General features: G+C 36.1%; 1 protein-coding gene across 2 annotated transcripts in view; it reads right to left on the bottom strand.

Annotated features, from left to right (window-relative positions):
- The window catches only part of EIF3A (eukaryotic translation initiation factor 3, subunit A), a 37,936-nt gene that overhangs the window by 14,646 nt on the left and 4,271 nt on the right, over window positions 1-19,019 (bottom strand). For both annotated transcript variants that reach the window (XM_012642416.1, XM_012642417.1), the window contains exons 2-14: window positions 16,251-16,441; window positions 15,924-16,060; window positions 15,370-15,533; window positions 13,410-13,609; window positions 11,928-12,136; window positions 9,265-9,436; window positions 5,851-5,955; window positions 5,371-5,469; window positions 4,129-4,245; window positions 3,690-3,875; window positions 2,731-3,078; window positions 1,849-1,953; window positions 1,653-1,766 (exon numbers count right to left, since the gene is read on the bottom strand). In XM_012642416.1, the coding sequence (XP_012497870.1) occupies window positions 1,653-1,766; window positions 1,849-1,953; window positions 2,731-3,078; window positions 3,690-3,875; window positions 4,129-4,245; window positions 5,371-5,469; window positions 5,851-5,955; window positions 9,265-9,436; window positions 11,928-12,136; window positions 13,410-13,609; window positions 15,370-15,533; window positions 15,924-16,060; window positions 16,251-16,441 (2,147 nt within the window). The remainder of the gene's footprint in view (window positions 1-1,652; window positions 1,767-1,848; window positions 1,954-2,730; window positions 3,079-3,689; window positions 3,876-4,128; window positions 4,246-5,370; window positions 5,470-5,850; window positions 5,956-9,264; window positions 9,437-11,927; window positions 12,137-13,409; window positions 13,610-15,369; window positions 15,534-15,923; window positions 16,061-16,250; window positions 16,442-19,019) is intronic.

Raw genomic sequence — 19,019 nt, 5'->3', positions numbered from 1 at the left:
ATCTTCTATCCAGACCACTAACTTTCCCCGTATCAGCTGTAAGGTTGTTTCCCTTTCTTATTATTCATGTGTTTACTGGAAACACTTTTAATTTCCTCTAAAAATTTTTCCTTTGCATTCACCACTTGGTTAACCATTGGGTGCAAGAGGCCTAGCTCTTGGCCTATCTTGGCTTATGACATGCCTTTCTCACTAAGCTTAATCATTTCTAGCTTTTGATTTAAAGTGAGAGACGTGTGATTTTCTTCCTTTCACTGGAACTCCTAGAGGCCATCGTAGGGTAATTCATTGGCTTAATTTTAATATTAACCTGCTTCAGCCAGTAGGAAGGCCCAAGGAGAGATAGATTGGGAAAAGCTAGTCAGCGGAGCAATCAGAACACACATTATTAAGTTCGACTCATGTGGGTACAGTTAGTGCCATCCCAAAACAACAATGTCAAAGATCACTGATTACTGTAATAGATATAATAATGAAAAGTCTGAAATATTGCAAGAATTACCAAAATGTGCCAGAGACACAAACTGACCACATGCTATTAGATAAATGGCAACTATACACTTGCTTGACACAGGGTTGCCAAAATCCTTCAATTTGTAAAAAACCTACTATCTACAAAGCACAGTAAAGCAAAAGCACAATAAAACAAGGTATGCCTGTATATGGTAAAATAATAAATACCACAGTAATAAGCACTATGGTTTTATTTTTAAAGGTATGTTCATCCTCAAAATCAACTGGACATCAAGGCAGGATGGTTTAAGGCTTTTTCCCTTGTGCCCTAAGTGAAAAAGCTAAGGCTCCAGATCATCCCAAGTTGGCCTGCAGCACTTTTCTTTTTTTAACTAGTTTCACAAATTTATATATTAAGAGAACTATCACAAAAAGTCCAATTTTTCCTTTAAAAATTGGAAGAACTGGCAATACTAGGCACACAATCTCCAGGTGACAACAGCAAATGAAAGCAAGAAACGGGTGAATACCCCACAGTATACACAGATGTGCACAGCCTCTTGCTTGCTTATGGTTATTTTTTTTTTTTTAACTAGAAACAGTTTGCTCATGTTTTTTTACACATTTGGTCCCTATAGGTATTTGCGTGCAAATCTTGCTTTTGTATCACTGGATAAATGCAACATAGACTATAGATTGACCTATTTCGTTACGAAACACCACATAGTGCATGATTCCTTTATATGAAATACCCAGATTAGGCAAATCTAGAGACAGAAAGTAGATTAGTGGTTGTCTAGGGCTGAGGCAGCAGGGAGAAAATGGGGAGTAAAAAAAGAATGACTTCTTTTTGAGGCATGTTCTAAAATTAGACTGTGGTAATAGTTACACAATTCTGTAAATAAACTAAAAACTATGAATTGTAAACACATGCCATTCAATTTACCCATTTAAAGTATACATAAAGCTGTTTTTTAAAATGAGATATTCAGTTGTCCTTTACAAGTTTCATTTTTAATTTCTATAGTAAAAATTTCCATCTTTCCACCGATTTGTTATTAATAGTAGGCAGTCATTAAAGCACCATTTCCAACAAATACAAAATAAAAGCAATTTTGAAATCTCAGTTCCATTACAGGCAAAAGATTTAATTATAGCATATAGTCTAAAAATATTACAATTAAACAAAAATAATTTACTCTTTCTTCTTCCTGTTGCTCCCACAGATCCATGTCTTTAATTCTCTGTTCCTCATAAGCACTCTTTATCAACGGAATTTCTTCCAAACGTTTGGCTCTTTCAAAATAGTCAATCTGAAATTGGAAACAGATGTTGTTTTTAAAAATACCTCTTTTAACTTGGTACATTAAAAGTTTACCAGTCCTTTTCATTTACCTTCTTTTCTTGATTCTTCAGGCGTTCCTGAAGTTCCTTCTTTTCTTTCTCTAGTTGTTCAACTTGTTTAGCCATGATGAAATCTGGATCTAATTCTTCAAGGTCCTGAAAGATAATACAAATATACCACTGTTAATTAGCATATAAAAGAAATGCCTAACAGTCAATACAGCTACTTTCTAGAATCAAATCCTAAATCGCCGTTTTTAAACAATGGTGTTAATTTAGGAAATGTAAAAATACAGTACAATGAGCCTTATTTCCATTTGATTGTAGGGAAAAATACATATGTTCTTAACATCTATTTCTCATTCTTCCAATCTACATCTACATCTACCCACATTCTACTACAGGTTGAGAATCCCAATCTGAAAATCCAAAATCTGAAATGTTTCAAAATCCAAACATTTTGAGTGCCCACATTACCCCACAAGTGGAAAATTCCACACCTGACGTCATGTGATGAGCTGCAGTCAAAACGGCTTCATGCAAAATATTATTTAAAATATCATATAAAATTACCTTTAGGCTATTTATAAGATATACATGAAACAAATTAATTTCGTGTTTAGACTTTGGTCTCATTCCCAAAATATCTTATTATGTGTATACAAATATTCCAAAATCCCAAAATATCCAAAATCTGAAACACTTCTGGTCCCAAGCGTTTCGGATAAGGGATACTCAACCTGTACTCTGATGAATACACGGTAGCTGAAAATAACAGAGCAATTAAAAACAAATGCTTACTCACAGATTTAGTCACTGAACTAAGTGTACCAAAATGAGTGAAATAAACCAATAAATGATAAAGGACTGTGGTTCTAAGAGTACAGAAGACCCCAATAAAAGTAAGTCTCTAATGGGTGATACATTACATACTTCAATGTCAATATCCTTGAATGCTTTGGCACCCAGTTCTGTTTTCTTGATCTGTTCCAAACGCTCACGAACAGTTTTCTTTTTGATTTGTTCATGTTCCTGTAAGATACGCTCCTTCTCTCTCTCCTTTGCCTCCTGGCGCAGCCTCTCTTCCTCAGCCTTCCGTACTTTCTGGAGTTCAGCTTCCCTCTGCTCCAATTCTTCTTTCTCACGTTGGATATTTAAACTCTCAAGCCGCTCTTTTCGTTCCTCAATTGTCTGACGGCGAGCCAGGATACGTTGATGCTCTTTTCGTGAATTTTTAAGGTATGCAGTAACAGCCAACTGATGTTGTTCTTCTTTCTCTTGCTTCAAAAACAAATGTATTTCAAAAAATGACTGAAAGTAACATTCCCTATATCAAAGAAATTACAAAATAATCCTGATACAGTGCCCTGCTATGTGGCTGTATTAACAATGGATTGCAACATTATCCAAGCTATCCATTTACAGTACCAAATGCTGTGGCACTACTCCTGTTCAGTCTTAATAGTAATGACACAGATGAAGAAGCTCTGTTTGCTAGCTAAGTCAACTTTTCTCTGCACTAAATCTACCTTAAGTATTCAAGCCAAGGAGGAATACTAACAAAGCTCACAAACAAGAAATAACTTAAGCATGAAGGAAAAACCCAATCATTGTCCTCTAGTATTCTGGCTGTCAAGCTATGTCTATGTTGAGTCTGTTTTCTGCAACACGATCCATATTATTACCACACCTGTGTAGTGTAATACTTTATTCCATGGAAAGCAGCTCAACTATTCGTGTATCTGATATATGTTTGATAAAATAATAAACTACCAAGTATAACTCTATAAGAAACAAATAATAAACTTTTCTTTGATACCACCTCAAACATGTTAAAGACATGGCCTAAGCATCCCTCAAAAATTTGGTGATTTCATCCTAAAGATGCTTACCAATATATGAGCTGGCTTAATGACTTCAAGTGCTTTTGCAAGTACTGAGGACATGGCTGTCAGCTGATTTCTTATCTGCTCTGAAGGCATGCTCTGCAAATGTGGACCAATTGGAGCATCTTCTCGAGTAGCATAATTCAAATCAGATCCAAAACTCAAGGTCCGAGAAGTGTGGTCAATACGAACCTTTAAAAATTAAATTATTAATGGCTAAATCTATACGTAAACATGACGTCATTCTACAAATAAATGTCTTTAATTAAAAAATTCAACCAAATTTGAGGGAAAAAACGAAAGAATGTTACATACAAAAGCTAGAAAAGAATCGCCCAGTAAAGCTTTAAACTGGTGCCACTGTACCAAAAGCCAAGAAACAAAGAATACATGTCTTTCTAGTCCTAAAAGGCCTTCCGCCTCAGTGTCCTCTTACAGCACATACCTGCAGGTCACAGTGCCTGGCTGCATCTACTATGGCCCGTTCCAGTTGGAAAGCATCAACAAAAGGAACCAAAGAAGTCAAACGAGAAAACTCAATGCTCTGATAAATTTGTGCCACCTGCATGGAAAACACAGGGTCAATAATAATATCCATCATTTACTTAGCACTTTTTATATGCAATCTCATGACAGCCATGGGAAGCAGAAATTATGCCCTCCCCTTTTTTTTTTCAGAGAAAAAAAACTGAAGAGAATTTATGTTAACAGTGCATGCTGAAGCTGGAATTGGAATTCCAGGCCACCAGCTCCAAATTCTATGCTTTGAACCATCACTATTATATTATCCCTCAAATGTATAATCTTTTCAAATCCTAGTTTCATAAAACAAAAAAAAACCTAAATGGTCACATCTTTTGCAGATAAGGACCTGCTACTTACCTAATACATTTAAACACTTTTTATAAAATGTTTTGTCTGAAGGAGACTGGCAGCATTACTATTTATAGTTATACTGCTAATTAGCCTTCAACTATTTGTATAGCACATAAGAAATAACACTGCTCACACATGCAAAAGAAAGCAGGTCAATGAAATGTGCACAAATACTCAGGTGAACATATAAAATAAAAGCCCCTCCTTTCCAAATGAAACCCAAAACAGTAGCATTTAAATCGTAACACTCAAATTTACCTAGAAATCTGTTTCCATCAATAGAGTCTAAATAAATACACCATGGTACCTTGAGACTATTAAAAAAGCATGCAGGTTAAGTGCACATATAAGAATAACATTTATTGGATGTCAGGCGGTGGGGGGGGGAGGGGGAAGGAAAGAATGGGTATATGCATACACAAAGAGTCTGATGAGCACCATCCGGGGGATGGACGTGCTTGAAGCTCGGACTTGGGGAGGGCGCAAGGGCAACATATGTAACCTAAACATCTGTACCCCCATAATATGCTGGGGGGAAAAAAAAGGCACATGAAATGATTAAAAAAAAAAAAAGTGCAGGTGTTAAAAGGAATAAGGTAGCCCTACATGACTAAGCGGGGGGTAGTTATAAAAATACATAAATAATCCTGTTTTTCAAATCAGTAAATAAGATTAATTCCAGCAAGGGGAAAATTTGGGGAGATTTTTCACTTAAAGAACAATTCTAGATTTTTCCAGTTTTTAATTTCATGATCAAAACTTGTACATAATGAAAGAAATTCAAGTTCTTCCATAAAACATTTATTTTTACCTGTTGCAGAAGGCGAAGTATGGTGTTGTTTTGCAGCTGTGGCACATACTGTTGCAATTCTGGTTCCTTTTCAGGTTGTTCCCTAACCCAATTTAGAACCTATAAAATTCAGTGAATTGAAAAAGAACTGTACTTTCTACATAACAGACACTAAAACGTCTAAAATTGGTTTTTTTAGCATACGAAAACATCACACAACACGAAGAAATATAAAACGTATCATGAAGATACTGATGTTTGTCTGAAGGTGACTGACGGCAACAGCTAAATTAGTCATGCTGCTAATTTACCTCCAAAGGTTTGTTTAGCACATCAGAAATATCTTTTCTCTCGACATAAAGAAAAAAGATAAATGAAATGTGCACTGAATTCAAACGCAAAGTACAATACTTCTCTCTTCACAAGTATAAATACAACCCCAAAACTGCAATTAGGCCAGCTCCACGGTAACATAACCAAAAAAAAACTACAAAGGCTTACCTTTGTAACTCTCTCACAGAGTTTTAGTGGGTTAAATTCTACTTCCAGCCAATTGTAAAGGTCTTTCACTTCTGGAACAACATATTGTAATACATTGAATCTGACCTATAGTAAGCAAAAGGAAAGGTATAACTGCTAAAGGACATTTTCCAACCGAGATTCTGAGGTGAGTATAAATTAAACTATGGGATTAGAAATTTGCAAAATGATTTAAAGATTATCTAGCCTCAACCCCTTTTAAATTTACCAAAGAGGAATCCAAAGTACAATTATTAAATATGCTGAGTCTCTTGCCCCACACTGTTTATACCTACCTATAGTAAAAAGCCCCATAAGAACTTAAGAAGGAAATATAAACTCTAAAGAAAACACAATCAATAAAATATTTACAAAGACAACTACTGGGGCCAACTTATTATTTTATGTTATTACCAATAACAAGTAAGACTGCAGAGATTACAGATAACTTTACATAAATTATTACATAAGAATTACCATGACAGCACTATTCCTAGTAGCTCCAAACTGAAAAAAAATTCAAATATCCATCAACACAATAGTGAGATGTTTATATAATACACAGAAATGGTCAAAAAGAGAACAGCTACATAGAACATGAATAAATATCACAAACAGAATGGTAAGAAAAAGAATTTCATACATCATCCTATTTGTATAAACTTGTAAGTTTAATATAAAATACACAAACAGCCAAAACCAATCTGTGGTTTTTTAAGTCAGGACAATGGCTATTTCTGGGAAATGTAAGACAGGGGTGACTGCAAGGAACCTTTTGAGAATTCACCTAAATACATTTATGATTTGTACTTTGATGTTACAGTTTAATAGTTTTCAATTTATATTTGAATACAATTCAACTTCTCTTCAAAATATTAATACTGCATGTATAACCCTTCTTACAAAAGAGACAAGAGTGCCATTAATTTTATAATACCAGAAACTAGCTATTATCAAATCCCATGTTTTACCCTAGAAAATGTCACACGTTGGGACTTGCTAACCTAAGGACAGAATAACAGCTGGGACAGAGCCAGACATGAACATACAGGAGTATGCACCCTACCCATGCACAGTGGTTCACAACACTGAGGCAAATGTTGGCAGATCCCATCCCAAGAGAGGAGGGTATCCACACACTTGAGCGCTCTGGTGGTAGTTTAACTCCCCAATGTAAAATGGGTTCATGATCGATGTCCTAAAACATTCTAGTACTTTCCGTTGTTAGCATCCTTTTATCTTTACTATAGTAAGGTGCACTAAACGCATTCAAATAAAATTCCCTAGCTCTAATTTCATTCCTATCAAGAAATACTTTAGGGCCGGGCGCAGTGGTTCACACCTGTAATCCTAGCACTCTGGGAGGCGGAGGCGGAAGGATTGCTTGAGCTCAGGAGTTCAAGACAAGCCTGAGCAAGAGTGAGGCCCCCTATATACTAAAAAAAATATATAAAAATTAGCCGGTCGTGATGGCGCCTGCCTGCCGTCCCAGCTACTTGGGAAGCTGCGGCAGAAGTATCATTTGACCACTGAGTTTGAGGTTGCTGTGAGCTAGGCTGATGCCACGGCACTCTACTCAGAGCAATAGAATGAGACTCTGTCTCAAAAAAAAGAAAGAAAGAAAGAAAAAAAGAAATACTTTAGATTCCCCATTTGGCTCCCTCTCCAAATAGGGAATATGAAAAGTCATCATAATCTACTAAATAACATTTCTCACTAAAATAAATAACTGTGTTAACTGACTTAAAAATCGCTTACAAACTCCATTAATTTGAGTCTTTTCCTGGGATAATGGAATCACTCTTTTTAAAATTCAGTTATAAGAGCCAAAGCTCAGATGTACGATGAACTCACTAAAATTTATAAATGCCACCTGGCAGCCAGCTAATCCATTCATCCGACACCAACCAGTACCCTTCTTTTAAACTCCTACACACTCTGTGGGCACAATGAGGACCCAAATTTGTCCTGGCGCTGGCCAAATGCTTCTCATCACTGATCTCTAAATCAGTATCATAAGAAATCACCTTTACCATCATGGTGTGATGTGTACAGACATGGGCTCAAAAGACATGGATTACACTTTGTGGCACATTCCTCCAGCTTTAAAAAACAAATTTTAAAAACATATTTGCTAATAAACTTCTTCCTTCCTAATGACACTGCTGTTGCTTTATTATATTGAATCCTGTATCAGTCCCATAAAAACTTGTCCAGAACAAAGTTAAACTTTGTGGGCAGTGGCAGCAGGGTAACACCTGGAGGCATACAAAGTAGAGAAATACTGCTCTACAGTAAGTTCTTTTCAGAAGTCGAATGCAAAGGAATCTGCATCCCTACTGTAACAGAGAATGTCACAAGAGAAAAACGCCACTATCTAGAAAGCTTACTAGTACTTACCTAAGTTGATTCTTCTAGAAAATGAAGGCCTTTTACCAGGCTTTTACCAAAATGACTACAGTGCTTCCTCATAATGCATTTTAACAATACCTAAGAGAGCTGTACATGCCATTATTTCTTTGGCATTTCTTTGATTGCTCTATTCAGAAAGTAGGGACTATTAATGGTTTAAACCCCAGTTTTTGTAAACATACAGCCACACCGATTTTTCCTTAATACTTTGCTTTAGCAGTTGCCCCTCTTTTGCCCTTATCCCAAAATAATTTGCCAGAGGTGATTACTGCAATAACCACTCAGTGACTGTTATGAATCAGAATCTCTAAACTCCCCTGGAATACATCTTCCCTCGTAAGTATCACATGCCAGCACATAAAAGGTACTCAATGAATTTCCACTGAATGAAAGATTCCAACAAAGTGAAACATTGTGAAGATACACAAACCTTACGCTCTATGCTCTGAAACTAATGTAATACATCTGTGGGGTAAAATCTGGAAATTTGAATTTTAAAAAGTATTTAACACAAAATTTCACTTCATAACCCTGATTAAGCATCACTGCTTTAATAAAAGAGGAAAAAGTCGGAAATATTTTAGTTGTCCAAAATCAGGCCTGAATCTACCTTGCCTTCTCTCCTAGCCTCATCTTATTTCCCACACATAATCAATCAGCTTGATTAGTTTTCCTGCAACTCCCTGAAACATGCCATGAACCTTCTTGCCCACCGTAACTTTTTCCCTTACTGAGTGGTCCACAGTATTCCTCAGGGCTAGTCCAAGTCCTGCTACATCAAAGCTCCCACCAATTTAACCCAGCTCACCCACTAGGGTAAAACTGCCTTCACTGAACACAGTGCTGATTTATACCAGTGGTTGCCTGTCCATGAATCATAATCCCCCGGCGATGAATCAGAATTCCTAGTATTTAATCATTAATTGTTAAACCCGATCAAAGTTTTCTGTCCAAAGCTATAAAAATGCTCAAACTTATACTAACCATATCATTAATAAGGCCAATTCGTGTCGGTGGGGCTTGAAGACCTAGTAATGTGGCAAGACGACGTTGTTTCTCAACTATAATGCCATCCATATCCAGAAGTCGAGCAATGTCGGTACGCTCAGGGGTAATAGGGATAGAAAGAGTGGCCAAAAGGACTCTCGTAGACATTCTGCAGAGAACAAAGTTAAATTTGTTAAGTCTATAAATGGTGCTTGACAGGCAGAAAGTCATCTGGTAAGACATGCCAGTGACAGAACATGTACAACACCACGGTGAACCATATTCATAAATATTATTCCATCACAGCATAGGATTAAGAGAGACATGAACTGTGCTTAAATGAATACCGGGAGAATCAGAACTTTATACACCCAGTATTGTCAATGTTCTCTAGCTATAGAAAAAGATTATGGTTAAATGGTAGAAAAGGCACATTTGTTGTATCCCCACACTTCCCTGCAAAAATAATTACAGTAGCTTAATGCATTAGCAGCCATGTGAGTTGTATTTAACTCACAGCTAGTTCTGAGCCCCGGGCCTCGTGAAGCATATGTAACTCACATGTCTCTTTACCTTGGGAGCCATGTGGTGCACAGGCAACTGACACCGCCATGCTACAGCATACACGTTACATGATGGGTAGCCCCCTGGGCAAAACCCTGCAGTTGGTTTGTGAAAATCTTACTTGTCGATGTTCTTATAGTTACAATTAATACTGACAACTGCATATAACTCACGCACAGAAAATAAAAAATAGTAAATTTTCATTAAATTATAAAGGATCATTTTGTTTTTCAAGTTTTTATTCTATTTTCATAATGAAACACTGTGGCCCCAAGGAAAAAAAGTTTTTTCTAGTGTGGCAGTCAATGTGTTAAAAAAAATTAAGGAAATGAATGGCAATAAGAGAAAAAAAATTATAAGAAACCCAAGTGAACATGAATTATGGTAGTGAGGGGGAGACAGGAGCCAAAAGCTAAATTTTCACTTCCCTGAAAGATAAGAAGAAAGTCAGGTTGAATTCAGCACACTGTGGGACACTAAGGATTGTAGGCTCCAAAGTCCAGAAGTCAAGGGCTGGAATCTCAGCTTCATCATTTCCAAAACAACTGTGACCTTAGGCAAGATACTTAATTTTCTGAGTCATAAGGCTACTGTGAAGATTAAACCAAATAAAGTACCTAATGTTCATTATTATTACAGTATTCTCTGAAGGGAGGGTAAAAGTTTTCCCTTATATCAAACAGATGTGGATTACTTGAGAGACAGTCGTCTCCTGAGACATGCTGTCCTCAAAAGTTTCAAAGAGGCCAGGCATGGTGGCTCACGCCCATAATCCTAGCACTTTGAGAAGCCAAGGTGACAAGATCACCTAACCCCAGAAGTCTGAGAACAGCCAGAGCAACATAGCAAGACTCTCGTCTCTACCAAGAAAAAAAAATTAGCTGGGCATGGTGGCCTGTGCCTGTAGATCCAGCTACTCAGGAGGCTGCGGCAGGAGGATAGTTGAGGTTGCAGTTAGCTATGATGACACAACTGCACTCCAGCCTGACCCTGTCTCAAAAAAAATGAATAGCTTCAAAGAAAATATACTAGCATAATTCATGTAGTTGGTTCTATGTTCTGCAATAAAACTGAAAGAGAAACAATTTCCTATACATAATTCTACTCGATGCCAAAATAATATGGTCTACCAATACAAGAAAAAAGTGGTATGTGAGTTGCCTAAGTCCAACTGAAATATATTTTGAAAGTAAAAGAAAACAGACTGCATAAAATATTTTTTAAAATGGTCATTACAGGGCCGGGCGCAGTGGCTCACGCCTGTAATCCTAGCACTCTAGGAGGCCAAGGCGGGCGGATTGTTTGAGCTCAGGAGTTCGAGACCAGCCTGAGCAAGAGCGAGACCCCGTCTCTACTAAAAATAGAAAGAAATTAATCGGACAACTAAAAATAAATAGAAAAAAATTAGCTGGGCATGGTGGTGCATGCCTGTAGTCCCAGCTATTCGGGAGGCTAAGGCAGAAGGATCGCTTGAGCCCAGGAGTTTGAGGTTGCTGTGAGCTAGGCTGAGGCCACGGCACTCACTCTAGCCCAGGCAAAAGAGTGAGACTCTGTCTCAAAAAAAAAAAAAAAAAAAGGTCATTACAGGTTGTTGTCTTTTCATATCGGTATTTATTTATATGTGACTATATGACCCAAGTATTCCACAGTTAACATTTTTTAATCATGAAAAAATGACCAGATGGAAATATCTATCTTCCTGTCTCATCTGTTTTAAGAATAGACTCTAAATATCTGTACATGGATAGAAGGCTCATCTGCTAACACTGTCTTTCCTAATATTCAATTTTCTCAAATGGGCTTTTGGTGGAGTTGGTTATGAGAAAAGAGGTAGCCAGCAAAGACCATAAATAGTGTCTAAGAAAAGCAATGTCTGGAGACACTTCTGGTAGTAAAAACTAATGGGTAAAGGGTAGGGATGCTGCTAAACATTCTAAAATGCATAGGATAGTGCCCCACAACAGAGAATTATCTAACCCATAATGTCAATAGTGCAAAGGTTGAGAAACCCTGACCTAGAACATAATACCATTCTACCATCTGGCAAAAGATACTTGTTTCAGAATTTCAACATCATCCAACTATAACATTCTTACCTTTGCATCTCATCTTGTGTAAGATTCTTTCTCATTTCTCGAGACAGATGGTAAAGACGATGGAGTGTAGATGCATGAAAAAGAGCATTTCCAGATTTCCAAAACACGGTTGAGACTTTGTTATAGTAATTTGCCATCAACTGAGGTTTAGGTGGTTTTTTAGACAAGGAGAACAGTCCATGAATATCTTCCACAGCTTTGAATGCTTCCTAAAATTAGTAGTATAAATTAGTCATTGTATTCTGAAACAAATCTAATTCAAGTCTCTTTATGAAAGCTACAACACAGAACACACAAAAATAAAAGCAACAAATAAAATGCCTTCATGTGTGGTTCTTTATATTCATCTATAATTTAATATCAGATATATTTGAGAAAACTGCCATAATTATAAAAACACTAACTCAAACTTTTAAAAGTTCTTTAGAAAATAAAGTAAAATGGACTAAAAAAGAAAACATCTGCATATCATCCTAGCATCTGGAGGAATATAAAGAAAAGAATCTGGAAGCATTTACACAGAATATGTTATTTATGAGTGATAAGATAATGAATATTTCTTCTTTTAATTTATCCATTTTTTCTTTAATGAGCATATTTGTCTTCTACAGGTTGTACTTTAAGATGGGTGTCCCTACAGAAAAGGAAAATATTACAGGCAAGAGTGGAAAATCAAATCACATTTTCACTGGGCTGAACAACTCCCAATCTTTAGTTTCTTCCTCCATAATTTCAATTACACATTTTTCATCAAATATACAAAAGCCTTCAAGGTTATATGGCTAAAAAACCGTTTGGAAATGTCTCTGCAGGATACTTAGAGAATGAAGGCCACTAGAGGACAAGCGTCCCACCACTACTGAGATCTCCAGTGTATGATATCCAACCAACATATACACTTACTAAGCTGAAGTAGCGCTAAGAAATCTAGGAAATAATCTAGAGCAGCACTTCTCCAACTCTATCTGTAGTAAAGAATAAATTTGTTTTTTAAATTTCTAATCTGTCACCAATGAATACTTTTATAAAATATAAAATTACTATAAAAATTAAATAGAAAAAGCTCAATTTTTATTATGAGAGTAAACAGATAAAACTTACAATAAAATTGCTACTAAAAATCTGTGTAAATGCTTTTCTCCTCTACACTCATTTCATTATGGACTAAATAGTTCACAGACTGGCACCAATCGTGAAACAACACTTTGAGCAGCACCGACTTACTGTTTTATATGGAATGAAACTGGGTCTGAAAGAGATTATATGATTTGGCCCAGATTTCACAGAAGGCAACTAGAACCAAAATATTCTGAGATTCCTTATCTAGAACTTTTCCTAGTCCATTAGACATCCTTAAATTCCTCACCTTATCAACTGAAATTGACCAATGCATATCAAGATGAAGATATTCACTAAGGGTAGGAAAAAAGCAATACAGATTATTACCAGAAAGAAAAGCTGATAATGTAGCTCATAACATACCTGCCACAATTCCATGCTGATAGCACTGTCCAGCTGAACAAGCCTGGTTTCCAAATGCATGGACTGGCTCTCTGGATTGTTAAGATTGATTGCTGTACTTTGGTTATGGTGGCGCTGAATCTGCGCTAAGTGCATTCTCAAATTGTCACACAGCTTACGGAATTCAGCCTTACGGGTGTATTGGAGGCAGAATTTGAAAGCTATAAACATAATTGTAAAATATATTAGGTACTTTCCACTGTCAAATACTTGAATAGGTTTTATTTCGCATATTAAGATCAGCTATTTTAACAAGATTCAACAAACTCATCATTACTCTTTGAATGTGTGATGTGAGAAGAATCAACTCATTTCTTGTGTCCTTACTATCTTTCTGACTGAACCCTAACAGAAGTCAGACATAATCATCAGTTCTTCCCTAGGAATGGTTCTGGGAGAGTTTATAAATGACAGGCAATTGGAATTTAGATCTAGGAAAGAATCACCTTTCAAAGACCCATCACTTCAAATTCTAAAAGAGTAAAAAAATTCTAGTCTGAAATACAATAAACTTAACTTACATAGAAAGCAGTATGCTTTTGTACTCATTAGAACTATATAATACAAATTGGAGATTACAGTAATCTAATTCCAACTGTACATAGAGATCTACTTGCTCCATCATTAAAATATGCAGTTTTCTACTGTCATATATGCAATACTAGAATTTTTAAAATTTCTTTTGCCCTTAAAAATAGTATTTCTATTTCAACAGGCCTAAAACAAAGAGATGCAGTTTAACTTCAAGTTAATACTTCTATCAATAGTTATGAAAAAGCCCAAGTTTAGCTGTGCTAAGTGAAAATTTACATACATTAGCCATGTAAGCAAAACAGAACACAGGTTCCAATATTCCTAGGGAAACATTCTTAGGCATAAAGCCAATTAACCCTTGAATAAACAAGTGCTAATCATCCCGGTAGGTCTAGCAACACAAGTTTGTGTTAATGGCAAAGGAGATATAGCAGCCCTGTCTCTTAAAAAAAAATTTAGCAGGTGTGGTAGCATAAGCCAGTAGCAGTCTTAGATACTTGGAAGGCTGAGGCAGAAGGATCACTTAAGCCCAGGAGTTCAAGGTTGCAGTACGCTTTCATCATGTAAATGCACTTCAGCCTGGGAGAAAAAGAGGGAGATCCAGTCTCTTTGGGCAGGGAGGGGAGGCAAAAGAGAAAAAGCCCAAGAGCCACTTGCAAGTGGTGACTCAATCACATACAGTAAAAAGACTGCATTCACAGCAGTAAAGAATAACAAGTGAGAATAAGGAAAAAGGTATCCTCTTTTTGTTTTCTTTTTCTAAGATGAGGTCTTACTCTACTGCCCAGGCTGGAATGCAATGGCACAATCATAGCTCACTGCAGCCTTGGAACTCCTGGGCTCAAGCAATCCTCCCACCTGAGCCCAACCCCCCAGTAGCGGGGACTATAGCCATGTGCCAACAACTGGATATTTATTAAGATGATCCTTAGTCATCAAAAAGTTTAACTCTATATTGAGTAAGAAAGGAAAAATACACATCTTTCATAGAATCCTTTAAATCCAAAGCTTAAGGAGACCTTCAAAACCCAGTGAACAGTTAAGTAGCTTACCCAAGAATACGCAGTAGTACAGTCGAAAGTGAAACTCAAGTTTACCAGAAAGCAGTAGAAAAGTTAATTTTTTCAGTCACATGGAGAATTGCAAAATAACTTTAAAGTCTTTCAGACAATGGAATATATTTCATATGGAACTCCTTTAACTAGTAAAACAAATTTCTTATGCAGAAATTTATTTAATACTCATATGAATACTAATTTCAAAATTTAAAAACTTAGTTCATTTTTAAGTACTATGGAAAAAACAAAGTTAATCCTCTTTCTGCAAAATCCAATCTTAAGGCAATTTTTCAAATCAATTTACTTAAAATTTGATGTTCTTATTTTACCTTGTTGGGCAATATCATGGTAAAGGCGCTCTACTCTAGAATTGTTTCGAAGAAGGTCCAAACACTGTCTGTATGATTCCCATAGGAATTTAACCCATGGAGTTAAAAGTAATCTGTCAGTACGATCCTGAGTGTCTTCACCACTTACAGCACTTAGAAGAACACTACAAAGACAGAAAAATGTTGAAAATAATTTTAGACACAGTTTTCTACTTTTCCACGTGATTAAAAAACAAAACCACCAATGATGATAAACTAGTGCAAATTCTTCTACAACTCTGTACACACTGTATATTGTCACTTACTACCTACCCTCTGAATTCCCCATCTATATTATACTACAAACCATTTAAATTAGTGTATGCCCTTCTATCTTAAGGTTGTAATTTTCTACTCTTATGAATTTTGAACATTAATTAATTTTTTTGGTTGCTATACATTTAAAACTTCAAAGCACTCTTTCTGATAAATATCTTCAAATGGGGATGGAGACACATGTAAAAATAAAAAAGAATTAACTATCAAAATATTTATTAGAGGTTTAATACACATACCTCTCAGGAGTTTGAATATTATCCAGATCCTCTATGTCTAAGACCATCTGCTGAGATTCTTCTTTAGCAGCTTCAGTTTTTTCCTCTGCCAGTTTCAAATATGCCCTAACGACATCCTCTAGAGATTTGATGTTCACCTAACAATTAAAAAAAACCCTCAGAACTTAAACTATTTCTTCCAACAAACCATGAAATGTTTTAAAAGCAAATTTTATGAGATATAAAATGTTATAATGATAACAATGATATATAATGTTAACTTTGAAAAGCTCCTCTGCGAATTACTAAAAGCACTTACAAAAAATTAAAAACCAGTTCTGTTTGTACCTGTTGACAAATGTTCTTATACTGGTATAATCCTTCCTTAGCCAAGTGGCTCTTGCGAAGATCCACGCAAAGTTCCAAGTATTTCAACATAATTGGCTCGTGTATCTTTTGCCATGTTCTATGTTTCTTACTTTTCATAACATCATAAAGAACGTCCAGAGCAGGCTGCTTTTTGCCAACCTCAAGAAATTCTGAAAAAGTAATTCAGAAGAATTAAAATCAGTTATGTACACTATACAAAAGTCTAAATCTTACTTTAACTGGCTGTTTTAATTTCTTAACTCATTACCAACTTTCTTTAGGTCACACTATTTTTTACTTCTAAAGCTGTGCTGTAATTATCCAAGGTAAAACAATGAGAAAGCTGGTACTATCTCAAAATATGGTCTACAAGTAAAACTGAACTTTACTCTTCCATTATGATTTATAAGTTCTAGAAATTGAGATGGTTAGGGAAGAATCTCCCCCTGCAAACACAGAAAAGCTGTATGACTTCAGAATCATACTGATCTGTCTGATGAAATTTCTGCTAGTTCATGCAACAACCTGAGGCAGAAAAACATGTTAGATTGCCTTGACTACTTTAAGATCAGGTGACCATATTTAAGTGGGACTATTTCTAAATAGGCTTTCTATTCTCTTATCATTCTCTATTAATCAATGTGTCTAGTTTTTGCCAATAACATGCTGTGTTGATTACTGTCGCCTTACGGTAAAGTCTTAAAATCAGGTAGTAAGTGCTCCAACCTTGTTCTTCAGTATACGATCAGTTTGTAGATATCTACAAGATAACTCACTGAGATTTTGATTGGGATTGCATCGAACCTATAGATCAAGTTTGGAGGAACTGACAACATTGAGTCTCCTAATTCATAAACTTGGGGAGTATCTCTCCACTTATTTACCCCAGTCTAAACTGGCGGAGCCCTCATGAATGGATGAGTGCCCTTATAGAAGGGCTTGAGGGAAATAGCTAGTCCCTTTTTTGCTCTCCATCCCTTCCATTATGTGAGGGCAGTGTTCGTCCACTCCAGAGGAGGCACTAACAAGATGCCATCTGGGAAGCAGATAGAGCCAGCTCTCACTAGACACTGAATCTGTGGGCATGTTGACCCTTGCCTCCAGAATTTTGAGAAATAAATTCCTGCTGTTTGTAAACTACCCAGAGCTGTGGTATTTCTGTTAGTAGCACAAGCAGACTAAGACAAAGGACATTCTACAAAATACCTGACCAGTATTCCTCAAAATTGTGAAGGTAATCAAAAACAAGGAAAGACTTTACCCACCATTTGAAAAGAAAAAAACACAACCAAAGACTGAGAAACTGTCACAACCAAGAGGAAGAGCCTTAAGGGACGCGACAACTAAATGTAATGTGGTATTCCTGGATGGGATCCCAGGACAGAAAGGGCATTAGGGAAAGCTGAGGAAATCTGAAAAAGCATAGACTTTAATTAATAATAATATGTCAGTACTGATTCATTAAGTTGTTACAAATATACTAGATTGATGTAAGCTGTTAATAGGGGAAACAACATGTGGCATAAATAGAACTCTGTATTACCCTCACAGTAATTCTGTAAATCTCAAACCGTTCTAAGTTGCTATTTTTAAAAACTGGAAAAAAACTGAAGAATATAGAGCAAAGTAACTTAGAATTTACTATCACCTAAGCCTAAATGCATCCTAGGTGGCAACATTTCAAAATCCAGTTCCAATCTTAAGTTTTATGTATATTGCACATTTTGAAATTCAGTCAAAAGCAAAAGCTCTTTTATCACATTATTTTCAACCAAGGTTAAAAATTTTTCCTCACCTTTTTTTTCTTTTGCACACTTAACAGATTGGAAGGAAAAAGAAGTTCTTAATCGAAGTCAACTGGTTAAGTTCAACTTAAAACTCATTAACCGCCAAATTTCTCTCTCTCTCTCTCTCTCTCTCTCTCTCACACACACACACACACACACACACACACACACACACACACACACACAGCTTCCCCACTAAACATCTGAAAAATACTTTGGGGGAAATAAAACACCAGTTTACACCATTAAAAAGTCTCAAAGCGCTACATCTTCATTTTTAAAAATCACTATTTATTTTCCTAAGAAGAAAAAAATGTTGGACAAAGAATTCTTTTAAAGAGTTAACCTAACAACATGTAGCACTATCTGCCATGTAATGCTGTACTAGGCAAACAACAGACTAAAATGTTCCTAATTTGGGGTCTTACTAGATCTACAGATTCAATAATTGCCTTTCTACCATTTCTTCTTTTAACCATCAGAACTTCCAGGAATAGTGCTTCCCAACATTCTTTCCTCCAGGAAAATCATAAACAATATTCCAACTCTCCAATATAGTAACAAGTTTGCAACAGGATAAATCACAAAACAGCATACTGAAATAAATATCTTTACACTATGTCAAATCGCATGCTTTACATGCAAATAAATACAAAACCCTTCACCATTATTGGAGAAAGTCTATCTTCAATTGAGTTAGGCTATTACCAAAAAATCTTACTTACTAAATGAAACAAAGACGTAATACAACTAGATACATTGCTGGAATAAGCCTTTCCTGTTTCAAGGGGGAGGGGGCTCCCTATCTTCTTCCTAAGGTGCAGGTAAGGTTATTTTCCAAAATCCAACAGTATTCTGGGTGTCTTTCACAACTATTTAACAAAACAGTCTCTTAGCCAAAACTTGAGAGTAAATACCTTTAATCGAATTTTTTTTTTTTTTTTTTTATTTCAGGGTATTA

This window comes from Propithecus coquereli, unplaced genomic scaffold (genome assembly GCF_000956105.1).
Source record: "Propithecus coquereli isolate 6110/MARCELLA unplaced genomic scaffold, Pcoq_1.0 Scaffold179, whole genome shotgun sequence".
In the NCBI taxonomy this organism is placed as follows: domain Eukaryota; kingdom Metazoa; phylum Chordata; class Mammalia; order Primates; family Indriidae; genus Propithecus; species Propithecus coquereli.
Note: the sequence above shows the minus strand (reverse complement) of the source record. Positions and strands in the feature narration are given on the sequence as shown.